The 26,741-nt window shown below is 46.7% G+C and overlaps 2 protein-coding genes across 4 annotated transcripts; both read right to left on the bottom strand.

The window, feature by feature from the left end:
• Positions 1-75: 75 nt before the first annotated feature.
• On the bottom strand, positions 76-13,862 carry atxn2l (ataxin 2-like). Of its 3 annotated transcripts, none has more exons than XM_030736486.1 (23): positions 13,769-13,862; positions 13,359-13,416; positions 11,521-11,577; positions 11,366-11,437; positions 10,070-10,232; positions 9,695-9,813; positions 8,861-8,952; positions 8,324-8,530; positions 7,834-8,144; positions 7,679-7,765; positions 6,368-6,511; positions 6,170-6,247; positions 6,034-6,095; positions 5,066-5,343; positions 4,905-4,974; positions 4,662-4,823; positions 4,524-4,587; positions 4,046-4,212; positions 3,381-3,513; positions 2,020-2,138; positions 1,620-1,802; positions 1,103-1,271; positions 76-404 (listed from the first exon to the last, which is right to left on the bottom strand). In XM_030736486.1, exons 1-23 carry the CDS (start codon positions 13,783-13,785, stop codon positions 346-348), a joined length of 2,871 nt encoding a protein of 956 aa, XP_030592346.1. In that variant the 5' UTR covers positions 13,786-13,862; the 3' UTR covers positions 76-345. The 3 variants fall into 3 exon arrangements, with proteins under 3 accessions (XP_030592346.1, XP_030592345.1, XP_030592347.1); XM_030736485.1 differs by lacking the exon at positions 13,769-13,862 and adding an exon at positions 13,516-13,746; XM_030736487.1 differs by lacking the exons at positions 76-404; positions 1,103-1,271; positions 13,769-13,862 and adding an exon at positions 13,516-13,748 and having other exon boundaries at positions 1,621-1,802; positions 2,007-2,138.
• A 5,109-nt stretch (positions 13,863-18,971) lies between these two features.
• Positions 18,972-26,050, bottom strand: sh2b1 (SH2B adaptor protein 1). Its single transcript, XM_030736491.1, has 9 exons — positions 24,295-26,050; positions 23,442-23,543; positions 22,858-22,949; positions 22,645-22,727; positions 22,356-22,511; positions 21,448-21,659; positions 21,102-21,276; positions 19,835-19,925; positions 18,972-19,132 (listed from the first exon to the last, which is right to left on the bottom strand). Exons 1-9 carry the CDS (start codon positions 25,972-25,974, stop codon positions 19,111-19,113), a joined length of 2,613 nt encoding a protein of 870 aa, XP_030592351.1. The 5' UTR covers positions 25,975-26,050; the 3' UTR covers positions 18,972-19,110.
• Between the last annotated feature and the right edge of the window lie 691 nt (positions 26,051-26,741).

The following is a 26,741-nucleotide window of genomic DNA, read 5'->3' on the forward strand; positions in this document are numbered from 1 at the left end:
ATAAGGCAGCACAAACAGGCAGAACGTATCGCCAGGCAGATTTTAGGAGGGAACAAAAAACTCATGGAGATGGAATTAAAGTGTTTTCAGTGCTTTTATTAATAATGAACTGGTTTCGTCTAAAAGGACAGGAAGGACGGGGGCCAAACTTTCCACCAGTTTGAACATCTTCAGTCCGGTTTCATGTCCGTGTGTCCAAACAGTCAAACTCCTCATGTGAGGCGTTCCCGTCGCCTGCTTCTTTAAAACATTCAGGTAGAAACGAGGACGTGTTAATTCATCGGGAGGAGGGGAATGTTACGAGTTGGGGGCGACGCCGCCTTCGTGAATCCAGCGGTGCAGATTTCAGTTGGCAGAGGGATGGAAGGACAGCTGCTGGGTGGGGTGAGCCTGAACCTGGAGAGCTGGAAGGCACAAACAAAAATCTCAGCATTAAAACATTTCCTCACAACTGATCAGTGAAATTCAGGCCCGAGCGCTCAGATTGCCGTTCTTGGAGAGGTTCTGCAGCAGGTAGGAGGAGGAGGAGTCGGACAGTAACCATCTCCAGGTCCAGATCCTCCTCCAGCTCAACGAGGATCAGCTTTAAAAATCTCACCCTGGCTCAGAGGCACCTTAACCCTCGAGTCTCAGCTACTTTGCTCGTTAAACTCAAATCCTTCCAAGTCAGTTAAAACCAATGTGATCATGATCAACAGTGGGTCAATGACCACCTCCCCCCTGGGGCTTAAATACCTGGGACTCTCCCTGTGGTTTAGAGCTGAAGAAGCCTTCAGAGGTGAACCGTCCTCAAACTTAAAGTTCATTCGCCTTCTTTCGATGACCTGGATGAGTGAGGACCTGCACACATCTTTGTTATTAAAGTTAACTCCAAGATTTCTACTCTGGGTTTTAATGCAAACTTCATTTTAATTTTACTCTCCCATTACTGCAACTCGGTCCATTCAGGAGACGCCGACTCTGGTCCGGAAGAGGTCTGAAGGAAGTTCTCAGCCTCTCCTGATTTCCCTGCACTGGTCTGAATGTTTCAGGATAAACTGGAGATTTTAGGATTTTTATGAGATCTTCTGCCTCATCTAAAAGCTCTGAAAGCTCTCTTCACCTTGTGGGGGTCCGATGTAGAAGTGCTGCGGTGCCCCCTGCTGGGGCGGCGGGCCGTGTTGGGGGTTGGAGCCGCCACCCTGCTGTGGGGGGGCATAGTGCAGCATGACGGGCGGAGGGCCGTGGCCCGCGGAGTGGTGAGGTCCCGACATGGCGCCCGTTATGTGAGCCTGCGGAAAACAAACGGGACAAAGGAGGAAAGTTTCAACTGAACAGCAGGGGGCGCCAGCTCTCCAACCACTGCCATTAAAACAACCACTGAAGAGGCGGATGACGCCGCTCAAAGAGCTTCAGTTGAAGCTCAAATGATGGAAATATGATAATGAGTATCAATGTAAACAGTTATTCAGATCACAAATGTATCTGTTATTTTATTGATCAGCTGATTTGGTGATTACATTTTTCCTGATCAACAGTCCAGAAGTTTGTTTACCTCAAAATGATTTTTAAATCTGACTCTAATGTAAAGGAATCTGATTACTGCTGCAGAAAAGCCCCCCCCCCCCCCCGGTGTTCACCTGTGTGAGCTGGCTGATTGAAGGGAAGCCGTGGGACAGCTGCTGGGGGGTGGGCAGGCTGTATCCCTGCATGGTGTAGGAGGCCTGCGGCGAGCCGTGTCCCGGCGGCAGGTTAGGAGGCGTGGGAGCTGACAGACCCGCGGAGTGGAACAAAGACTGAGCCTGAGAACCGCCCTGACTCACCTGAGGGGGAAACCAGAGTTCACGGCAAACACACTGAGACCAGATCGATGAATAAATTTACCAACAAACACATTTAAAAAACACTTTCACCACCCAAGGATCATTTCTAAGAGCCAATCAGCCCTGCTATCCAACTCTAATCCAGTTTCTGCTGACATTAACGAGTCACGACTCCTCATCATGGGTGTCAGAAAGTGTTCTTACCAGCAGCACCCACCTGAGCGTGTCCGGGACTGGGCGTCGCGTGCTGGGGTGGGGGCTGACTCCCAGTGGGGGTGCTGGAGGGCTGAGGAGGATGGATGGAGCCCGAGTGGAGAGGATGGATGGACTGAGCAGCTGAGAGAGGCAGAACGAATGAAAGATGGATGAACTCTGCAGAAGACACTAATCAGGATTTCCACTTCACGTCACAGGTGGGTTAAACTGTCCACAGCTTTAAGTCTGAGTTTAAAAACAGTGTTCGATCTTCTAAATTTACCAAAGCATCAACAGAAGAAACCACTGCTACAACCTCATGGTGACCACCATGTTGAAGAGCAGAGCACTACAAGATAGTGCAGTGACCTTTAACCTTTACTTAAAGACAAGCATTGGTCTTTACAACAGCAGCCTGAGGAATGGAAAAGCCTCGAGGAAATGGACGTAGCTAAAAAATAAATACTTAAGTTCAACAACGAGCGGCACACACACCAAAAAACATTTCAGTACTCCCACTGGTAAAAAAAAACAAAAAAAAAACACTGCCCCCTGGTGGCCCCTCAGCTAATGTTTGTGAGGATAATTACAGAAAGTACCTTTAATAAAAACGTGTCCTGCAAAGCTTCATATTTTTACCACTTCCTCATCTATAAATATTATTCATCTGTATGCAGATGACACGGTGCTCTCCCTCAACAGCTCTACAAGCAGCTATTAGGAAACTCCAGAGGTGTGAAACATCTGGCCCAGGGTCCATAAGAGGCCTGTCTGAGGGTCTGATCAGGCCCACAGAGTGAGAACTGAAGACGTCACCCCCTTCGATCAGTAAACCCGCTGTACCCGATACTGGGCTTTCTGACCTGCAGACTCCAGCAGGTTCAACTGGACAACACGACCTTTGACCCTCAGCCTCCGTGTGCCCCAAGGCTTTGTGTTGAGCCTCTTCCTCTTAAATGCACCGAAAGCTTTCAGATTAGTTTGTGTCACTTCTGGCCAACTTTAATCCAAGCTGCATGTTGAAATGAAATGAATCTGACCCCTCTGCACACTCAGCATCCTGCCTGCTTCACTGATAACACAGAAACTGATCATCAAGCAAAAAAAATGCAGATGAAAACTTCTTTACTGCTCTTTATAAAAATAAAAGTCTGAGCTTTGATCAGAGACGTCTGAACTACCCAGGACCCCAAAATTACATTTATACTTTCTGAAACTGCGTGCACATTTATCTGCATCATTGTGTTTATGTGTCATCGTCTTGCAAAAGAGAGAAAATGCAGCTAAATCTGCTTCCTGTGCAGGAGAGAACACCTTGTACATGAAATAAGTTTTGATTTTTTCACCAAATGTTAAATTCAAATAATAAATGTTGATTCTTACCATATATGGCCTGTTGGGGGCCCGGTGGGCCGTCGGCCTGTCCTGGGAACTGCGGGCCTGGAGGACCGATAGGCTGAGGAGCAACGCTGGAGGTCAGCATCCTCGCACCTGCCTGCAGCATCGAGTAAACCGGCTGTAATTAAAAGAAATAAATATAGAATAAAGTCAGGCCCAACACGTTTAAAAAGCACACACAGAACTAAATAAAGAAATCTTAAAAACATTTAATTTACCTTCCTGTCTGCAAAAGTCTTACACACATTAAACAGGAAGTGAATGTTCAGTTATTGTGGACTAGTTCTTATACAGCGCTTTTCTACTCTGGGCACTCGAAGCATTTATACAACATGTTTACATTTACCCATTCATACAAGCACTTCCATGATTAACTAAGCTGAGTGCTTCTGTTATCTCACATTCACACTCCAACGCTTGCGTCGGAGAGCAACTTGGGGTTCAGTATCTTGTCCAAGGACACATTGGCACGCAGCCCGGAGCAGCCAGGAATCGAACCGCCGACCTTCCGATCAGTAGGTGACCTGCTCTACCTCTTGAGCCATAAATAGGCAGAAATCTACTAAACTTCCATCATTGCTGCATGATAACATGTTCTAATGTTCTTCTGCACACACAAAACTCTCACAGAAACTCAGTGTTAGGGTTACCTGTCCGTGGTAGTGTGGGGGCATGGCCTGGATCACCTGACTGTACTGCAGGTAGGACGGGGGGTAAGGCGAGGCCACCAGCGGGGTTCCTGCTGCTGACACTGCAGCTGAGATCATGGAGGAGGCCGGGGAGCTGTGATGGTCCGGACGTGGACCCCCAACCAAGCCTGGAGCAGAAAAACTGATGGTCACCATACACGAGGAGTCGGTCAAACTTCAGTTACCTGTGGTGTGAACTGCAGCCTGACCCTTCAGATGTTAGCATCAATAAAAAGAAGTCTAACTCTCCAGTAGCAGCTCCTGTTTGTGAGTCACCTGCAGAGGTACAGGTAACTACACCTGGATCGCTGAAGGAAGCTTAACATGAAGCTGTTCAACTTTGACATTTTACTCTCCCACACTGGTCAGTGTCTGCAGGAACTGCAGCACTAAACATGAAAACATTAAAATAAAGATGCATCTGGAGCTCAAAGTGTACCTTTGGGTCTGGGGTACTTCCCCTGGCTGACAGTGGACACGGTGTACTGATACACCTGAGGAGCCTGAGGAGGAGACGAGGATGTGTTACAGTCACATATCTTCCTCTGACACAAACAGACACACAAACAGACAAAACCTGGATGGCGTGTCCCTGCAGGGGGATGGGGGAGATGTAGGACAGGTAGTGTCCCGGTGGGCTGCTGTAGATGGTCCCTCCTCCTGGCTGTCCCGGACCGGGGAGGACCACCGCGGGGCTGGGCGGGGTCGGCCGAGGCGGGGCGGGGTTCGAGGCCGGTTTCTGAGAGTCAGAATCAGCTGCATGTTTGTGGAGCTCGTATGAAGGACATGAATCACGTGTGACCTCATGGAGGACTCTTACCAGAACTGAGTTTCCTTTAACGGGAAGAAATTCCTTTGCGTTTGGATTCAGTGTCGAGTTTTTCACCTGCCTGAAATCCAGAAGACAGACGGCAGAAAAGGTCAAGGTCATTTCAATGAGCATAAACACTGAGCTGCAGACGCTGCAGCACAATCACTCACACTGCAGCCGGGGTCACAGCCTCTGCTCGCTCGCCGCACGACTCCTCTCCGCTGGCGGCCGCTCCCTCCAGTCCTGAGGAGCGAGGGCTGGGTGGAGCTGCAGGGGGCGAGGCAGCGGATCCTGAGATGGGCGGAGCTGCCTCTGTAGCTGCGACAGGTTTAGGCGGGCTGGGGGACAAGGAGAAGGAGGAGGAAGACTCTGTGGAGGGGGTGGAGCTGTCCTGATGAGGAGTGTCTGCAGAGGCCGGGCTCGCCGAAGGGGAGGAGCTCGCCTGCAGCTGAGAGACGGAGAGGAAGTCCAGTGAGAGGTCAGCTGTGTAAGGAAGACCCGAATTTGATCCCTCGTGGTGTGACGCTTTATGAAATCAGACATCTGAATCGCCAACAGCAACATGACTCCATCGAGTCAATCTCAGGAGAACTGGCCCTGAACAAGCTGACGTAGCTTCTGCTCCAACTCCTCACTGATGGAGCTCCTCCTCAGAGCTCCAGGCTCACAGTTTTTACAGATCTGAGAGTTTCCTTACCCAATGTTGACTTGATGATCTCAGACTCTTCTATCTCTCTCATCCTGTGACACTGAGCTCCATCATGAAAATGGAAGATGTTTGTCAGTGCTTAAAAAGCAGAAACCCACAAACTGATGAGCCTGGAGCTCTGATGGAGCTCCATCAGTGAGGATCTGGAGCAGAGGCTGATCCAGCACGCCACAGAGGATCTCAGAAGCCGTGAAGAAGAAGGATGAACACTAAACACCGACTCTGTGCCGTGTTTACAGTACAGACTCAGAGTGGATGCTGCACTGCACGGCCTCGTGTTACAAACTGGAACCCCACAAAATCCCAGTCTGGACCCAGTTCAACCTGACTCATCACAACCAGTATCAAAGATGGACGTGAAGTCATACACCTCCATACAGCCGGAGGAGATGCCCCCTGCTGGTCAGAGAGAACGAGTGCGAGTGTTACCCTGAACTCTTTGCCAAACTTGCGGAGCTCCTCCAGTTGAGACCTCTGCTGAAGAGAAGGAGCTGCAAAGAGGAGGAGAGGTGGTGTTAGGAGGGTTTACAAAGAGAACAGGACAGACTGGTGGAGGTTTCTGTACCTTTGCTGCTCTTGGAGTCCTGCGGAGTGGACAGACTCTCAGCTCGCTCTTTGGCCGCCGCGCTCAGGATTTCATTCACTGTGGAGGAACAGCCAGTTTCAGCTCAGTGGGCAGCTTCAGAGAGCTTCACCTGCTCGCTGCACCCGAAACTAATTCTGTCTTCAAACCTCAAAAAAGTCAAACATCTCAACATCTCACCATCAACAGGAAAGAGGGGGGTGGGGCCAGAGGGTTTGGTGGCAGTGGTTCCCATGGTAACACCAGAAGGGGAGGAGTCCAGGTAAGCGGGGCCAACTGCCGAGGAATCCTGGGGAGGGGCGTCTGGTTTCAGAGCACGAGACGCTGGAGAGCGGACAGACGGAGACGAGGAAGAGGAGAAACAGATGAGTCTCCATGAGGAAGTCCTGCTTTTTTTTTTCCCACTGAATGAAGTATCAGGACCGGGTTACGGGGGGGTTACTGGGAGGAATGAAGTGTGGTTAATGCCGAGCAGCAGAAACCCAGTGAGGTTTCAACGGCTCGAAATTCAGCCTCAGAGCACGAATACGACTTTAAACAAAAAACCCTGTAAATTATAGTTATGAGTAAATTATAATTATGAGCATTTTATTAGCTTCCTATTTATTATTAGTCTTTTTAAATGGGCAAACTTTAAGAAGGTCACATTAGCTGCTCTAAAGCTGCCGCCTGAAGCCTAAAATGTGTCATTTTTTATTTTATTCTACTTGCTTTTAGCAAGATTTTATTGTCTAGTTTATATTTTTATTTCACTTAACCAAAAGCCCCCCCCCCCATTTTTCTTTAACTATATTAAAGTTCAGGTTTGACAAAAGAGGCACTGAAATCACTGCACTTTAAGCTAATGTAATGATTTACAAACCAGGTTCATCAGCAGATCCTTGGACCTGCTCCCGTATTTCCTAATAGGTCACTGCAGCCAACGCCCTTCCTACGATTCCCTCCCATTTATCCCGGCTTGTGTCTCCTCCCAATCTTAACCCAGGTAAACCACCACACTGCGGTACTTTTGCTTGAGTACTTAAATACTTTCTTTACTACTGCAAAGACCTGATATATGTGGGCGGCGTGGTGAGATAAGAGTCACAGTGATCAGAGTAGCAGAGTTGGTTAAATAGAGGTTCGTGGATACTGGCGTTTACAACAGTGTGTGTGTGTGTGTGTGTGTGTGTGCGTATGTTTATAATACCTTGTAGGGACAATTTTCCTGACATATACTACGTTGTGGGGACCAATTGCTCCTTGTGGGGACTGGAACCTTGTCCCCACAAGGGGAAACCCTGTTTTTGGGTCAGGGGTCAGAGTTAGGGCTAAGGTATGAATTGAGTTTAGGTTAGGGTTAGGGTTAGGTATGTGATGGTTAGGGTTAGGAAAAGGGTAAAGGTAAGGTTTAGGCTGTAGAAATGAATGGAAGTCAATGGAAATTCCCCACAAAGATAGCAAAACACACTTGTGTGTGTGTGTGTGTGTGTGTGTGTGGGGGGGGTGTACCTGCAGGGGAGGACTGGGAATTCGGGGTTCGCAGCGTCCTGTTGCTCTGAGGTCTCTGAAGGGATTTCGGGGACATTCTGGATGAAACTGAAGACAGAGATCAAACATTAGTTCATGATGTGACCACTAGAGGGGGCTGCTCAGAACACCCTTACCTCCATTTACAGACGAGCGTGTTGTGTCGGCCAGCGTCTGTGGATGCGAGAGGGAGTGCGGGAGAACGTGATTGGTGCAGTGCGGGCTGCTGGCTGTGGGTGGGCTGCTCTGCGATTGGCTGGGAGAGTAGGAGGTCCTGACAGACAGCGGGCTGCTCCTATCAGAGGCTGGTTTGGGGGAGGAGGAGCTGGGCGGCAGGTGTCTGGAAGGAGCGGGTGCGGCGGCCCGACCGGAGGCCCCGGGTCTGATGCTGCTGGCAGACAGGCCGACCTCTCGAGCCCTCTGAGGGAGGGGGATGTATTTACCCTCCCTGGGAAACAAGAGGGAAGGAAACAGGAAGAGGTAGTTCAGGAAAGACCCTGGGGAATTCCTGAGGTGAATTCAGGAATTCTGGCCATTATGACTCATTTCAGCTTCATGAAACGAGCCACCCAGTTTGCTATGCAGGATTATTTTATACCTTTGCCGGGTGCAACGTGTTCGTGTTACCTGCTCGTGGAGGTGAACCCGGGGCTCGCCCTCTCCTCCCTCTCTCGTACCACCGAGCTGTATTTGTCCTCCTCGCTTCGGCCCTCGTCGTTCTCCAGGGAAACGCGGCGGCGGGACTGCAGGTTGCTCTCGATCTCGCTGGCTAACCGAGCCGCTCGAGCCTCCCGCTGCCGGTAAACCTCTGAGCTCCCCCTCTCCAAAGGCATGCTGGGAAAAGCACACAGCAGATCACCAGGAAGGTGTAACCCTCGGTTGAGACCACTGTGACGTATTCAACGGTAAACTAATGAAAACCGCGGCAGCCAACGAGACGCTGAAGCTCCAGAACAAAATTCATTCAATTCTGTAATTTTAAACTCTTTATTTTCATATCTGGACATTTTTTATTTAATTATTTTATAACAACTAAATAAAATAAAATAATTAATTAGTTATTTTATTTAATTCCCAGCAGATGGAAACAGTGCGTCACCTTTAACGGGACTTTTTTCTCTCCAAAGAGGAACTCGAACCCTCAGTAAACAGTCGCTTACTCACGTGTACATGGACAGGCTGGAGTCGTAGGTGGACTTCACGCCGTACGTCTCCTCGTTAAACTTGAACATCTCGTTGGCGTCCCAGCCGTTCGACTGCAAAGAAAAACGAAGCTCAGACACGAAGTTTCACTGAGATAGTCGACACGAACCCCAACAGCTTTTCTGTTAAACACTCCAAAATCAGAGATCATATTCTGATATCATACAGATGGACTTTCACGTACCTGTGGACCATCATCACTTTGTCCTTAAATAAAATGTTAATAAAACTTTATGAGACTAAATGCCTTCACACACCGGGCGTGTAAATTCTCTGCGAATGTTTCGTGTGTTAAAAATATTTGTATGTAAAAACCTAGAACCCTCAGACCTGATCAGTGCAGTTTGTTTTTGTTGATAAATCATTTTTTGGTGAACAGGTTTCCACACTGCACTCACTCCACTCAGTTTTTAGGGTTTTCCATTAGATGGTAGTACCGGGCAGCTTTTTAGTACCTACTCAGACATGGTTCCAAGTAAGCTGAAAATGTGGCGTCAGATGCCACTGATTGGCCAGGAAGTGATGTCACTAATGAGACTCAAACACGATGTTTTTGAATCCTGACATCGAGGGAAACTGCTACAAACTAACTGACACTGCGGTCCAGCGACGAGGCGCGAAGCTGATGACAGAATCCAGAGGGAGCTCGACGAGTCGCTGGTTTGTGTCGCATACAAATGATGTCACGGGACTTTCAGGCCACCTTGCTTTAACGACCCCACCCACACTGCTGGGGGGGGGGTCCTTTAAAGGAAAAACATGAATCAAAAGCATTGAATGTGGTTGTTTCCTCACCGTGTCTGACTCCAGGTCAAAGTTCTCTCCGTTCCCATCTCCATCCCAGCGCTGCAGCACCTTCTCCCGGTGCTCCCCGTTCAGCCGCGACGAGCTGATGGCCGAGTCTGTGAACGCGTCTGCAGAAACATCCGTTTTAGTCGGACCACTTCCGGTTATCGATGCTCCACAACAATCGATTTATTCAGGTCTCATTTATCATATTTTATCGGCTCCTTGAAGATTTTACTCAGTGGAAATTTCCTGTTTTTTTGTCTTTAATCCACTGATTCTCCCCAACAGTAAAAACAGACCTGATAAACAATAACGACTTCCTGTTTCAGTCGTTTTTGTCAAGCACAAATTATGATAAAATGGAAAAATATTTGCAGTTACCTCTGACGGCAAAGTTCAGGTCGACGTCCCGGCACGTCATGGTAACGAGGTCAGTGGGGCTGAAGATCATGGTGTCAGTAATTTCCTCAATCCTGGGAGCAGAGGACTCGCTCCCTCCTCCTCCTTCACTCACTTTGTGAACAGCATCCACAGCGAGCTCACACTGCCACAGATCACAGCCGTTTAATCACTGACGCTCCTTCAGGCGTTAACTCACAGACACCGGCTGCATCACTTTTCTAACTGAGCTCCAGGTCACCAGCCGTGGTTCTAAGTGGCTTTGTGCCATTTTAACTGCACATCTGCATTAATGTGCTGTACACGGGAATCAGTGAGCTCCCAGTATCACCTGCAGCTGATCCAAAACACGTGTATGTGTGTGTACTGTAGGTAAAGATCCTACAACAGTACAGAGAAAACCCAACAGTCATAACCCCCTATGAGCAGCACTTGGTGACAGTGGGAAGAAAAAACTCCCTTTAACAGGAAGAAACCTCCAGCAGAACCAGGCTCAGGGAGGGGCAGTCATCTGCTGAGGGGGGGCTGAGAGGAAGGTGAGCAGAGGAAGACAACAAAGGACAGGTGAGAAGACAAAAGCTAACAAGGTGCAGCAGTGGTGCTAAACACCACAGGAGTGAAAAGAGTGAAGGAGAAATGCATCATGGGAGCCCCCCAGCAGACTAGGCCTATAGCAGCATAACTAAGGGAGGGTTCAGGGTCACCTGATCCAGCCCTAACTATAAGCTTGATCAAAAAGGAAAGTTTTAAGCCTAATCTTAAAAATAGAGAGGGTGTCTGTCTCCTGAATCCAAGCTGGAAGCTGGTTCCACAGAAGAGGGGCCTGAAAGCTGAAGGCTCTGCCTCCCATTCTACTCTTAAGTATCCGAGGAACCACAAGTAAGCCAGCAGTCTGAGAGCGAAGTGCTCTGTTGGGGTGATATGGTACTATGAGGTCTTTGAGATAAGATGGGGCCTGATTATTCAAGACCTTGTAGGTGAGGAGAAGAATTTTAAATTCTATTCTAGATTTAACAGGGTGCCACTGAAGAGAAGCCAATATGGAAGAAATCTGCTCTCTCTTTCTAGTCCCTGTCAGTACTCTAGCTGCAGCATTTTGGATCAGCTGAAGGCTTTTCAGGGAGCTTTTAGGACAGCCTTGTCATGATTGAAGCAGCTGATAGTGTGGAGTCTGCCCACACACCTGACGAAGGTCAGACTGAAATGTTAACGAGAGCTTGAAGACATGACCGTTTCTGTGGACATCAGCTGCTAAACCAAAAAAAACAGATTATTCACCTGCGAGCTCAGCGTCTTGAAGATTCCCTCGTACGTGGCGCCATTTTTCACTCTCACGTTGCAGGTGGAGCCCTGGAAGCAGCAGAGAGGACGGCTTTATCCCGTCTGCAGCGTTCAAACATCTACCAGAAACAAACAGGCAGAAATCTACTCACCACCACCGCCGTGAGGAAGTGCAGCATGCGCGTGTTGTTGTAGATGCCTTCGAATACCTGCAGATACAGGTGAGTTGTGAGAGCCCTCCACAAACTGGATGTGAGGTCAAAGGTCAGCACGTGATGACATTAAATAAGTAGTAAACAAATATGTTTACATGACTGCCAAACATTTCATCCTTTATAAATGAGGTGTCGGCAGTTCAGGCTCCAACTCAGCTTTAATTGGCCTCAAACTCAGAGCTTGTTTTCACCACTGGAAAAAATTTATTTTCTCATCTATAAGTTAAAGTTTCAGGTTATTGTCACAAACATAAGAGAAAAATCACTTTAAATTTGAAATTTTGAGAACACGGTCCTGGGTTTGAATCCAGTCTGGGTTCCCCAGCTTCGTCCCAGTCAGCTGAATTGGTAAACTGACCATAGGTGGTCCCACAGCAGTCTGACCTGTGAGCCTCCCCCCAGAAATGCACAGATGGTAAAAATAAAAATGTTTTTTTTCAGTGGTGTAAACAAGCCTCCATATATTTGTTAATTTTAACCACAGGACTTCCAGCTGCTGCAGTGCAGACCGATTTCAGACTTCAGTCTGGACCTTCTTCTGTTCCAGCCTGTCAGTCAAGAGCTTATAACAATAATACTACTACTACTACTAATAATAATACTAATAATACTACTACTAATAATAATACTAATAATACTACTACTAATAATAATACTAATAATACTACTACTAATAATAATAATACTAATAATACTACTACTACTAATAATAATACTAATAATACTACTACTACTAATAATAATAGTAATAGTAATACTACTACTACTAATAATAATAATACTAATAATACTACTACTACTAATAATAATAGTAATAGTAATACTACTACTACTACTAATAATAATACTAATAATACTACTACTAATAATAATAATAGTAATAGTAATACTACTACTACTACTACTACTAATAATAATAATAATAATAGTAATACTACTACTACTACTACTACTACTACTACTACTACTACTAATAATAATAATAATAATAATAGTAATAGTAATACTACTACTACTACTAATAATAATAATAATAATAGTAATACTACTACTACTACTACTAATAATAATAGTAACAATAATAATACTACTACTAATACTAATAATAATACTACTACTAATAATACTAATAATACTACTACTACTAATAATACTACTACTACTACTACTACTACTAATAATAATAATAATAATAATAGTAATAGTAATACTACTACTACTAATAATAACAATAATAGTAATAGTAATAATACTACTACTACTACTAATAATAATAGTAATAATACTACTACTACTACTAATAATAATAATAGTAATAATACTACTACTACTACTACTACTAATAATAATAGTAATAATACTACTACTACTACTACTACTAATAATAATAGTAATAATACTACTACTACTACTACTAATAATAATAGTAATAATACTACTACTACTACTACTACTACTACTAATAATAATAATAATAATAATAATAGTAATAATAATAATAATAATAATAGTAACAATAATAGTAACAATAATAATAATAATAATAATAATAATAATAATAATATTTCTTCTTCCACTAAATTGTGGGGGAGATGTTTGCTCTAGCACTCAACCTCGAAGCCTTCTCCTGCAGTACCTGTAGGAACGGCTGATGAAGCCGCGCGTTCGACACATCTGGCTCTACCTGCACCTGTGACGAAACCAGACACACCTGTCTGAGACAGACACCCCCCACCCCCCTCTGTGAGCCCGTCACAGCGGTCACCTGTACTTACAGAGCTGCGTACGGGAGGAGACTGCGTCTGCGGAGGTGGTTTCATGGTGCTCCTGCACCTGAGGAAGGAGAAATATAAGCGTCAGGTAAAAAACAATCACAGGGTTAAAAAAAAAAAAAAAATCCTCCTGTGAGAACAATGAAATCAGAGAGGCCACCTCTGCAGCCTGCCGCCAAACCAGCTGAAGGCTAACATGAAATTATCTGGATCTGATTACACAGAAAGTCCCTTTAAAGCGGTTCCCTCAGCGGTGGCGCAGTTTTTTGCGCAGTTTTTCGCGCAGAATTGTAAAGTAAGCTAGCAGAGCCGGCTAACGGAGCTAGCTCAGCGGAGACGACGAGTTTTAAACAAACGAACCGCCACGAACGACCAAAGTGACACGTGAGCAGCTGCTAGCGTGCAAATTATACTTTTTAGTCACGTGCATCCCCGCTACTCCCTTGCCGCCGTCCCGGTGCGAAGTCACGCGGTCTGACAGGCCGCACACGGCGCACCTGGAAAACAACAACAAAACACAGCGCAGGGAGCGCTCGATTTATTACACCCGGATCCCGCTGCCCACGTGATGGTGATGCTGTCATACATCAACATCACGACCACATCGGTCAGGCTTATCCGGGTACTTATAACGAGCACACCAAGCGTAAACTCCGCCCACTTATCTGCATTAAGGTACCCATTGCTTCATTTTTATCGCTGTCGATACTGACCCGTTTTCTCATTGGTCAGGGTTCCTGTCAATCATTAATCACTGTTATTAAGCAACATTACGACATCGACGCTCGCGTGCGTTTTGTTTTTGTTTAGTTTTGACTTCGCGTGAGAAAAAAAAACCCCCCCAGAAAACTACAAACCCCAGAGCCGCCGCCTCAAAGCTTCCGCCCACGGAAAATAAAAAAAATGTACTGTAATCAAATTTAATTAAACAGATTTTGATGACACTGGAAACGTTTGGCGTGTGAATGTTTTACTGTTCAGTTGGACGTTTTCTGTGTTTTAAAGCAGCTTCACTGATATTTCAAAGGCTTATCAAATACATTCTGTATGTAAGTACAAGTACAGATATTAAAAAAATACTTGGTAAAAGTTGAAGTATTTATTCAACTACTTACACAAGTCAAAGTGAAAAGTACAGACTCTGAAATGTAAAAAAGCATTTTTGTGAAAAACATAACCCCGTGCTGTATTATTAAAACCATGTTAGTAAATGGAACAAATTATTTCAATCTAAATTCTAATGCTAATGAACATATTCAGCTTGGACATGAGCAGAAAAAGAATGAAATAGCTGTTTGCTGTTGCTTATGTTGTAGATGGGCGACTGAGGCTCAGCACATTATCAGAGGTTACAGTGGATTCAGCAGGTGGAGGAACGCTGAGATCAGTGGTGGCTCAGCATGGGGAAAAGAATCAGTCATTTCTACTGAGAGATTTTCTTTGTGAGCAGCTGCTCTGTGGGGACTGTTCACCTCTGTTTACAATAATGATGGGCACACCAATGGGATTGTCTTTTCTGTGTTAGATCAGTTTGTTTGAGGGCGCAGCGCTGGAAAAAACGGACTCCCCTCAGATGTGTTAAAGTAAACCTGAAGAGTAGAAAGTACAGATACCTGAAAACTCAATGCAAGTATTTGTACTTCATTACTTCCCACCTCTGAAGTCCTCACATTAACCTGCGTGAAGCTCCACTTGGTTCATCGGAGCTTGTTGGTATCACCCACAGAGGGAAGCTGACACAGTCACAGGGTCCATAAACAGATTTTAAATTCATACCTTTGCTCACGCTTGTTGGGAAACTACGAGCAGCTTCACAAGTTCAGTTACTTTTCACTTGTTTCCATCCAGAATCTGTTTTTAGTAAATATTCACATTTCAATGAAGCACTGATTTATCAACACTGCACATTTTAATATTACACCCATGCCAAAAAATGAGCCGCAGCATCACCTTTAATAGAGCAGAGCTGTTGAAGGGGCGCCTCGATCTGTCTGATTCAGACCGCTGCAGCATCGTGACCTTCTTTCTGCTCCTCGGGTTTGCTGGAAAATTCAAGGTGATGGAAACATGTGGGAGCTGCTCGAGGTCGCAGATCGTTAACATTTAATTCTGTGCTCTCGTTTGTCCAAATACACCCGTGTGTCCATAAAACTCCCACAGTAAAATGTCCCTGAACATTTGTGCTGTTGGAGCCTTTTTAATGCAATTATCTGACCAATAACATGGCTGCTGTGCTTCATTGGACTAAGACCATCCAAGAAGGTGGAGCTCCAGTTTGCTGGATTTTAATTGGATGTTAATCAGCAGGTACGAGTGTGTGTGATGCTCTCATACTGTCTGCAGTGGTGGTAAAGATGCCAAAACCAGTACGTCCACCTTTGAATGGTTTTTAACCCAACTTGTTAACGAATAGTACAAAATAATCACTTTATTTCAGTGCTGCTGTCGGCGCACACAACTACACCCTGACACTACAGCGATAACTGAGCGAGTCACGTTAAATCTGTAACAAACTGATTTACAAGATTAATTTTACTGCAGTCTTTTAAACATGTCTTAAAACAACCTCAATTATGTCTTTAAATTCTAATAAAAACACCACAATATCACTTAAAGGGGAGGAAAAAAAAAAAAAGACCACAGACACCAAGCAGTATGTTTCACTATATTTATATTATATCATCATTAAATTCAATGTAGTACCTGAAACTAACCACACAGGCCGGACAGACGCCGTCCGGCTTCAACACACGGTCCCAGCAAAGAGAGAAAAGAGACAGAGAAAGGCACAAAGAGTTCTGAAACTGAGAAGAGGACACAGAACATGATGATGGGCAGAAAGCTGCAGAACAGACGCATACATGAGCAAAGGAAACAGAGCCGGGGGTTATGAGGCGTGGAAAGAAACCGAACGATGGAGCGATGGGTGCAGGCAGAGGTGATGAGACACAGAAAGGCACGAGTAGAAAAAGTATTTTCATCCACATTTGCTGTTTGAATCTTTAATGAACGCAGATGAGGCAGAGGAGGAGAGGACAAAGAGCGAGGGGTGCCGTCGCCTGCACGGCGAGGGGGCGGAGCAAATCTTATATTCATTTTTTTAATCCCCAAACATTTATTTATAAAAAAAAAAAAAAAGGCACAAACATTTGAACTGAATTACATGGAGTTGGAACAAGCGTTAACATGAAGCACAGAAAATAAAAACTAATACTATTCTGACCGTCGTCATTCCCAGCAACGTGACTCTTACTGGAACCAGTTCTGAGATCAGCTCCCAGTTCAGATTTGAGTGACAGAGAGAGAGACCTTTACAGCGAGTGATGCTGAGTGACTGAGGTAAATGTTTCCTGATCCTGACCCGATCCACCTCCGTGTGTCCGGGCGACGCCACAAACGCCGTTTAAACTAAATACTGCGTCTGATTAACCCCGAACTACTGTTAGTGCGGTAACATGTAACTAATATGTAACTAAAGTGCACAGAACCTAAAGGAACAGGAATATGGGACAGGGTTTAGTTAATTAAAGTGTTAGTGAATTAAAGGGTTTAGGGAAGAGGTCGGAGGTAAACAATAAAAATTAGCGAGCTTTCGAAGATTTCAGTTCGATTGTTGCAGAAAATGCAGCACATCGTTACGTTAGTCCGGCCACAGACGAGCACCAATCACAGGACGCACACACATGACCTGATCTGGAATCAGGACTGGGGTCATTCCCGGGTTCACGGGGGTGATCTTGACAACAAGGGAGAGCAAAGTGAAAATGACCTCTTATTGGCTACCAGTGGTGACATCACTGGTAGCCAATAAGAGCGCTCAAAACATGTAAGCACTCTCCCTTATTGCTAAGAACACCCCAGGAATGACCCCAGGAATGACCCCAGTCCAGCGTGCTGAGTCTCCATCATGTCACCAGATCAGGTCACAGATGCTGCATCAGACAAACAACCTGCACGTCAGAGGCTGAACTGCACACCTGTGAACTCTTCACTTACATCAACTGTGTTTGAAGCTGAAGGACGTTTTATTTTCTCACCTCATGATATCTGCACTTTACCATTTCTTTAGGATTAGATTGCCATTTATTAAAATGAGGAGCATCCCCCTCGTTTTTATTCTGTAATACAGCTTTATTAATTTGTAAATATTTATGGCTGTATAGTATTAAAAATTTAATTAAAAGATTATTGGGGGAAACAAAAACGCTAAATAAAGCCATCATTTTTATGTTGAAAAATAAACCAATCATTAAAAATCTGGTTTTAATGCAGAGTAACAAATAAAAAAAAAAAAAAAATTAAAAAAAAGACTCCCTTTAAAACTTCACTTTTTAGGACCGATGAAGGAAGTTTGGCATTTTTAGACATACGAGTCAAAACCAAACTCCATTAAAATGAAATAAAATTCTGTCATTAAAGGATGAATTAAACGTGCACCCGTATACATAAATGTCCAACAGTGAAACTAAAAACACCTAATATTAATGCATTACTAATGTTTCCCTCCCTGATTAGGAAACAGTTTGTACCTCCTGTAATAATTAATCAGCTGAGCTCATCGTACCTTCAGATCAGCCACAGCTCATCAACACCGAGTCAGAGGCCCGTTTCTACCTCTGAGTAACATTCAGGACTTTGCAGAAACACTTTGGTTTGGATTCAGGCTGCGCACACACACACACACACACACACACACACACACACACCCTCTGTGCTCAAACATGTTCTGTAGTTAGAAAAATTAATGTGATTGCACCATTAAAACTAAACCTCTGCTTATGTGCAGACGTGAAGCATAAACGTAGTGAAATCGTGCCGTTAAGTGTCGTCATCTGTAGCATTAATCCATTCAGTGAGGTGTGGATTTTAGATTAAAGGTGATCAATGTTTTTAACTCATTAACACATGCACTTCAATGCAGCCTGGAAATTTCTGTAACTCGAAGCTCCATCCAACATTTTTAGCGTTATTTACAGCAAATCCATGACTCCGGTTTAAGTCTTCAGTTTTTGTCGGGCTGTGGGATAAACTCAGACACGGGGAGTCGTTGGCTGTGGCGTCGCCCCCGTACCTGCGAGCGTGTCGGGTCCGCTCGCTAACTTAGAAATGTCTGTAGCGCGTTTGGCCTCTGGCTAGCGTCTGCCGCCCCGACAGGACCGCTGTGAGGTATCAGGTCTGCTGGCGTCATGGCGCTCCAGCTCGAGGCTGCTGTGAGGCGCGCCGGCAAAAATAATACGAAGCTTATCGGACTATAAAGAAATGTTCGGATGTTAGTGTCGTAAAGCTGCTCTCACCCGTCTCTCTCCCTCTCACATAGTGTTAGTACTTTTACGCCTCCTCCTCCTCTTTGCTAACAAAATAAAAATACTGGTTATGAATGGCTATGATGCACGCCGCCTCATCCAACCTGACTTTCACACATACACACTCACGCAGACACACACACCTCCTCCATCAGAAGAAGGAGTACTGGTTATCGATGGCTCGGGGTGCCCTCGCTCCCTCCCTGTCTTCTCCATCCACAGCTTCTAGCTGGCGGAGAGGCGTGTCCCTATCCCGCTCCTCCCAGTCCTCCACGCCTCCTCCACTACCGCCTCCACTTCCTCCACTGCCGCTTCCTCCTCCAGTGACTGCCGCCGCCGCCACAGTCGCTGCTGCTCCAACGCCTCCTCCCAGCTCCATCTCGCTTCCTCTCTCCTGGGGTGGAGTCGGGGGTGGGGGGCGGCCCGGTGGCAGGGGAGGAGGCTGGGGAGGGCTACGGGGTCTGCTGGTCAAGTCTGCAAGGACAGAGGAGAGGAGGAGAAGAGGGGGGGAAGGGAGGGAGAAGAGTGTAAATAAAGGAAGGCAGAGCGGGGGGGAGGAAGAGGAGGAAAAATAAGGCCGAAAGCAGAAGTGAAACAGTCGGAGGAGAGGAAGGTGAGGTGGGAGACAAAGAGAGCGACAGTGAGTGGCCGGTTAGGTGGAAGAAGTCTGCGGTCGTGGAGTCCATGGGAGTCATGGAGGCAGTCCAACTCAGGACACACACACACACACACACACACACACACTTAACCAAAAGGGCCGTACAGGGTCAAAGTTCACCACATCCAGGATAACTGGATATCTGGTTTCAGCTATCCTATCAGTAATCAGACTAAGCGGTCACATGAGGGCAGTTATCCACTCAAAAAAAAAAAAAAAAAAAAAAAAAAAAAAAAAAAAAAAAAATTAATAAAAATCTGGAGTTTATCAATATAACATGAGCTTGTTCACCTGCCACTTACCTTTCAGGTAAGTTTACCAGCCCCCCCCCCCACACACACACACACACACCTTACCAGACTCCCCTGGTATAAAAATAAGTTTAAGACATTAAATAAAAGGACATTTATTGCTACACATTTCCCTCCCTCTGATTGGCTACTGACTGTCAGGACCAGAATCAAACCCACACCACCCACTCGTTCGCTCACTCCTCTGCCGAGTCCGGTCTCACTTACACACAGTCAGAGATGGGGGTTGATGGAGAGTCAGGATGGCGCGTGGTGATGACATCACAGACCGTAGGCCGACTGCCCGCCCTGTCCCGGCCTGCAAGGGGCGAGCCAACGGATACAAGACAACAACAGAGAGGTCAGAACAGCGACGGGTGCAGTGACAGGACAGATGGAGCCGAGCTGAGCCAAACAGATCCATCAGAGCAAAGCTGCTCAAACATTAAACTTCAGTTATTAAAGCATTTTGGCCAAAATTAAAGGATTTCTTCTTAAAGAGGCCACAGAAGGTTAGACCGCTGAGTCCTGCTGCCACCGACGCCTCAGAGCCAGCGAATCGTTTATCAGCAGCCGTCAGTTTATTTTAATGTCAGTAAGTTTTTAATGGTTTTGTTTTATCTTATCAGACACTGATGTTTGCAGCAGCAGGTGTTGTATTCATAGCGTTCACATGGACGACTTCTCTAATCAATATTTAAATTTAGGGTCTTTACTACATGATTATTGTGTGTGTTAGTAACTAAAGTAGTGTGGCAGCAAGTATGTAGGAAAAGTTAGAATTTGTGTTTAGGAAATTATTCTTCAGAGAAGGAAACACACGACAAACGTGAGCAGTTCCCTAAAATGTTCACTTTAGGGAACAAACATGGAAATGGGGTCACTGAGGTGAGTGGAAATGATCATGCAGTGTTTGTGTAAAATCACAGCCACACATTTTCTTCCACCTCTCAGCTGACCGTCCAGGCTCTGAGCCAGACGTCTGCAGGTGTTTGCACACCTGGCTAACTCGCTCTAAATGAGCACAGCGGTAAAAACGACAGCACCTCTGAGCACACGGCAGGTACAGCGTGAATAATGAGTTGGTACCTTTAAGCTGCTTTCACTTGCACACAGTTAATGCACAGCTACAAGCCTCTCTGCAACCCACCTCCTCCATTTCATGTTGTACTTCCTGTATCGATGCTCTGTTGTGAGGAGGTCTCATGGCTCATTTATTTAAAAACTGTCCAATATTTCTCAAATTTAAAAAAGGACAATTCCAAGAACAGGAATATATGTGATCCTATTCTTGGAATTGTTTTAAGCACCGAAGCTCAAGATTTAATTTCAGTGATGTTCACAACAGTGAAACTGTTAATCAAATCATTGTGGTGATGTCAAACAGCTCTTAAATACACTGCCAACATTTGTATGAATGTAAACCGTTTTCTTCCTTTTAGGCTCGTCTGACTGTAAATTAGTTCCCAGGAGCAGCCGTAGCTCTCACCCGTACCTGGCTGCCGAACGGCGGTGGCTCCCACGAAGCTGATGAGCGTGACATCAGAGGCGCCGCCGGACTCCAGGGGGATCGGGTGCACCCGGAAGTGCTCCAGCATGTCGAAGATGGACTGGAACCACAGGTGCTGCACTCGACACTGGCCGTCCTCGTTCAGGGAGAGGCGGAGATGCTGCGGGGAAGCAAGGAATGACTCGTGAACAGACATTTAACACACGTACACCTAACCTGCCACACCTGAAGCATTTAGTGAAACACGACCTTGAAAAGGGTCCTCTTTGTGACCGAGACTAAAGTCATGAGGCAGGACTTTGGAGGGATTCTGCAGGTGCTCTCGTCTCACCTTGGCCTTGCCCTGGAAGTTAAAGGTGAGGACATATTCTCCACGCCGCGTCTCGCTCTGACGGACCAGAAAGACGCCGTGGCTCGCCGGGCCTCCGGCCAGCACCAGCTGAGCAGCTTTGAGGCGGGACAGCGTCCCATGGAACCACTGACACTCGCTGAGCGGGTGCTCCACCGCCTCGACAGGCGTCACGTCAGAGAAGAGGAAGGACCCTGGATGGACGAAAGGTTCATACGATCACACGTCATCAAATCCCCATTTACATGTACAAGAATCTATGACAGAGCCCCCGCCACAGGTCAAAGTCCAGGAGGTAACAACGTTATATTTAATTATGTTTTAAGGCTTTATAAACCTTATGTAGCTGTGCAGTACTGATGGTGATGAAGGTGGTGCAGCACCTTCACTCTCAGCTATTCTATTTCTGCTAAAGGAGTAACTTAGCTCTTCATCCCAGTGATGAACATAGTTACGGAGTGTTACAGAAATATCTGTATACCTCAAAATCCTGCAGTAGTGAACTCAGTAAAACAGAATTAGTAATAAAAAAAAAAATAAATCTGCGATACAGTGAACCACGATATAACCGAGGGACCACCGTATACATGAAGTCTTTGAATACCTGCACATCAGTGTTAATTTTGGGATTTGCATAATCATTTTTAAAATGCATCATCTCAGATTTCTGCCCAACATCCACATCAGTTTGTTCCTATAACATCCTCATTTTAGAATTACAGCACTGTCAGCTGAACCTGCAGCCTCTACAGCTGGTATACAGCATAATGCAGTACATTATTATACATGTATGGATGTGATCATAAATGTAGGCGGTGCATTTAAAAAAAAAAAAAAAAAAAATCTGGCTGAGAATATAAATGTTTGCTGTTTTTAAATAAAAATCTCACCTGTGGCATCTGGTGTCTCAGCAAAAGGTGTGCCTAGACCAGCCCCGCCTCCACCGAGAATCCGGCCATCTGATTCGTCGAGAGGGGCTCGAGGTGGCAGCTCGGGCGGGAGGGGATCCATCAGAGGAGAGGAGCCGCCAATACCGCCGTAACACACTGACCAGAAGAAAGAGCCAAATGTCAGTATGAATGTCAAAGTGTGTAAACAATTTTTAAAGCTTCAAGTTTACATCAACAGATAAGCTCCGCCCACATCAGGAGGTCAGCAGCAAACAACCTGCACGCTCACCTTGTGAAAGGCGGTCACTGATCTCAGGCGTCCCACTGATGTCTAACGGCACCCCACACACACCTTCAGCATCTTCCTGCTCACTGTGGGAGGGACAAAGTGGTTACAGCTGCGGGCGGGCGGGCGGGCACACACACACACACACACACCCCCCCCCCCCGCTGGAGCCGGGTAGGCGGTATACTGCAGCGTGTCCTCACATGGTTTGCTTACCTGAGACACATGCCGTTCCTGATGTCACTAAGCCACGCCCTCATCTGAACAGCGTCTCGGGTCTCGATCACGTACTGCGTTGACCCGTCCAGCTGAGGAGCAAGAGGAAGAAAAACAGAACCATGAGAGACAGAAAGAGACGTGGTTCAGACTGCAGCGCTCGCACTAATAAAGGTTTCTGTGCAGACAGGAAGTGTCTTAGTTTGTAGTCTCGGTTCCACCTTCTTCAGTGTTTGCGAATGGTTTCAGGATAACACCATCTTTGCACCGTAAGTTCCCGAGTCCATCTTCAGAACCCGCTCTAGTTACAGAACTATCTTCAACACTTCCACATTTCCCCGTTCTAAGGACAGAAGTCCTGCTCGGACACCGGCAGCAGCTCAGCGCTGCGTCGGCTAACCTGAACCACCACAGCAGCCTGAAAGGTAGCACTCCCACCCGACATGTGGTCAGGTAACCCTTCTGTGTTGGCTTGAATGTGATCAGATCAGCGACTGATACTGCTGACAGTGTTGACACTAACAGCTGATTGTTGTGTAAAGCTGAGACACCGTCACTGTGCACTGATGAGATGGTGTGATTACCTGCAGCAGGAAGGTGTTCTCCTTGTCAGGGACCTCCAGCGCTGTGGTGCTCCTCAAATCCACGATGGAGCAGCACGGGACGGTCAGCCGAGGCTTCGACGACTGCAGAGAGAAACAATTTCCTATTCGGTTAATCGAAGTCGGCAGTTCAGAGGTCACGTGTCGGACTATTCTTGGATGAAAAGTGTGGGTGATGTAAAGTGGATGCTCGATTGTGTCTCAGATGATTTTAAACATCACTGATGCTTCATAAGGAGCTTCACTCGGTTTGAAAACCGCAGGAGCAATGAAACCATTCCCACCAACACCAGGTCATAATGCCGTACAGAGATTCCCATCATTGGACGGAAATCATAATAAATCTGAGTCACAGCAGTAACACTAACCAGCAACATACAATCATTAAGGACAAATACACCAGTGCTGAACATCTAAAAATATGACATCTTTACTGTTCTATTCTGACAGCTTCATGAACTGTGTCCAAATTCATCTTTAATGCCATGTGAAAAGACTAATGAGCTGATTGGTTAACTATGCAGCATTTATGAAGGAGTAAATATAGCTTATTGAAGCTTCATCTGATGTGATTTGAGTCTTTAAAGGCTGCTGTAACTCTTGTTAACCACTAGATGTTGCTGTATTGCTGAAGCACTCAAAGCTTCAGGAGATAAAAAACTAGATAAAACATTAAATACTTTTTATTTTGAGTTTATTTTTAAGCAACTTTTAAATAATTCTGCTGCTGTAGAAGTTTAATTTCCTGATTTGGGCTCAAAGATTATATTTAATCTGTCGCGGGAAACACTTCAGTCGACATGTTTAAAAGTTCCTTCAGAGCGGAAGAACTTACTTTGGGTGGAATGAAGAACTCCAGGTGGTACTCTTCTCCACGCTCACCGCCTTGTCTGTCCCGCTCTCGCAGGACCAAGCGACATTTGTGCCAGCGTCCTCCCCTCCAGGGCACGTTGACCCCGCTGGTGAGAGACTGCACCGGCGCCGCCTGGGCTGCAGCAGACGGAGCTGAGGCGGCATTATTGTTGTCTGTACCGTGATGTAGCAGACCGAACGAGAAGCCGGAGAAGCCGTGGCTCCCGCTCAACTCGTCGCTGGACGAGCTGACGCTCACCCCGCCCTCTCGCACCAGTCGGCCTACCTTCCTCGGAGGACCCACGGCGGCGGCGCTGCTCGGAGGCAGAGTGGCAGCATGCAAGCCGGCAGCCATGGAGGTGAGGACAGGAGGAGGGGAGCGTGACAATCTGAGTTTCTCCAGACGATGGCTCCACTTCTCCTTCTCGCCTCCTTCACCATTGCTCCGCCGCCGGTCCCGAGCAGCTTCAGACAGGGAGGTGGCGCTGCTCGACGATGAAGGGGGCAGCGAGGAGGAGGAGGAATGAGGAAGAGAGAGGGGCATGGACAGAGAGACAGGCATGGAGGAGGTGGGTGTAGGAGGCTGTGTGCCAGAGTTCCTCTTGGAGGCATCCTGCACTCCCATGGTGTAGCTATAGCTGGAGGGCAGCTGGCTCTGAGCGGTGTCGCTGGAGGAGCTGCGCCAATGCAGGATGCCACGCACGCTGCCCCGCACGCTGCGCCCCACGTTCCGCAGCGAGAACCGTTTCTTCAGCTTGTTTTTGGAGGAGCTGGACGTGCTGTTCGCCTTGGAACCGAGAGGAGGAGTGACAGAGGAGGGTGGACTCTGAGGAGTGTGGGAGGAGTCTGCATTGTCCACCTCTGATAAGTCCGCTTCCCGCTCTTCTGGCTCTTCCCCAACAGACGCCACCCCGAGCCAGCTGTCCTCTTCTTCCTCCACAGGCGCTTCATCATTCCCTGGAGCAATCACACCCCGACTCTCCTCACGCCGCCCGTTGTTACCTCCCACTGAGGAGCAGCACGATGATGATGAAGATGGAGGCAGGACTTGGCCGTGGGCATAAGAGTCCTGAAACCTGTCCCCACTGCGGTTCTCCAACACGAGTCGTGCTGGCGCCGGCTTTGGGCCCCTTGTGTTACCTGGAGGACACGGGGGTACCACCACTCCAGTTGCGGACAGCGGTGAGACAGCTTCCTCTTCTAAAGATGTAGCATCCGACTGGGGAGCCCAGCTCACCATTTCATCCCTTGCAGACGCACAGCTCGGCGGGAGCGCCCCCTCCAGCTCGCTCTGGAAATGCCGAACAAAGCGGTCAGTGAAGCGACGGCAGAAGGCGGCAGCAGAGTCTGCAGAGTAGTGGGGGTTTTCCAGGAGAAATGCCCGGAAGTGGCGCGCAAAGTCGCCGGCTGCAACGCGGGCATGGAGCTCACAGAATTCGGTCCAGCTCAGGCAAGGTGAAGGTGACGGTGTGGGGGTGTCCGACAGGGAGGACGGGTGAGCCTGGGGAGGAGGACTCACCAGAGGAGGGAGAGGGGGAGGGCGTGATGATAAGGGCAGCAAGGAAGGAGAAGGCGGGGACGGAGAGGGTGAGGGTGATGGAGGTAAAGGGGAGGAGGAGTTGGCCGCCCGTGGGCTGGGCGGGGTTAAAAGCGAGCCGTTCATCCTCCTGAAAGGCGAAAGGCGCTGAGTGGCTTGATGATCAGTCAGATTACTTCAGTGTGGGAGGAGCACAGACGGCACATTGGTCTACCAATATTCAAATGAGGATAAAGTGAAGCGTCGCGCTCTATCGTGTTTTTTGATGGGGCAAAGACAAGAAAAAAAAAAAAAAAAAAAAAAAAAAAAAAGGGGGAGGTCAAACTTCTGCTACATCATTTTGTGAAATTAATGGCTTCAGTCAGGAGAAAAAAAAAAAAAAAATGAAGTTGGGTCAGACAGCCAATGAGCACAAGGTCTGAGGAGTTTCGATGATTCACGAGGTCTGCCTCTTCTTCACCGTCTGTCGGACAGGCCGAGGAGCGCCGACACATCCTGGAAAAAACAGAACAAACATTTAGTGATGAGCAAAAACCGTTTCAGCGCACTTTAAATGTCAAACCAGAAAACATCAACGCTCAGTTTATGATCAGAGACGTCTGTTCATTCATAGTTCCAGTAACACGATAGAAAACCCCATTAGGGGGGGGTCATGGGGGCCCATAGAGTCTCAGACTCAGTGAACCTATTTTTACAGAAGATATTAAAACTCATGAGAGAGTTCAGACAAGGTCACAAAAATCTCAGTTTAGCTGTAATAGGGCTGCAACGATTCATCGACGTAATTGATGACAACTACAAAAATTTGTCGACGTGGAATTTCAGCGTCGTATTTTTAAACCCATCCATCTATTTTGTTCCGCTTATCGTGTGATTTTGTAATTGCAATATAC

This window comes from Archocentrus centrarchus, chromosome 8, assembly GCF_007364275.1.
Source record: "Archocentrus centrarchus isolate MPI-CPG fArcCen1 chromosome 8, fArcCen1, whole genome shotgun sequence".
Taxonomy (NCBI): domain Eukaryota; kingdom Metazoa; phylum Chordata; class Actinopteri; order Cichliformes; family Cichlidae; genus Archocentrus; species Archocentrus centrarchus.

Bases quoted from the DNA above. Each gene is read 5' to 3' on its own strand.
- atxn2l (XM_030736485.1), bottom strand. From the start codon at position 13,553: ATGTTAGCCTTCAGCTGGTTTGGCGGCAGGCTGCAGAG. The intron at 5,344-6,033 runs GTAACACTCGCA...TCCGTCTCTCAG, and splicing joins AGTTTGGCAAAGAGTTCAGG to CTGCAGGCGAGCTCCTCCCC. The intron at 1,272-1,619 runs GTGAACACCGGG...TGTTTTCCGCAG, and splicing joins CAATCAGCCAGCTCACACAG to GCTCACATAACGGGCGCCAT.
- sh2b1 (XM_030736491.1), bottom strand. From the start codon at position 25,974: ATGAACGGCTCGCTTTTAACCCCGCCCAGCCCACGGGCGGCCAACTCC. The intron at 23,544-24,294 runs GTAAGTTCTTCC...TTCTCTCTGCAG, and splicing joins AGTTCTTCATTCCACCCAAA to TCGTCGAAGCCTCGGCTGAC. The intron at 21,660-22,355 runs GTGAGATTTTTA...TCGTCCATCCAG, and splicing joins TGAGACACCAGATGCCACAG to GGTCCTTCCTCTTCTCTGAC.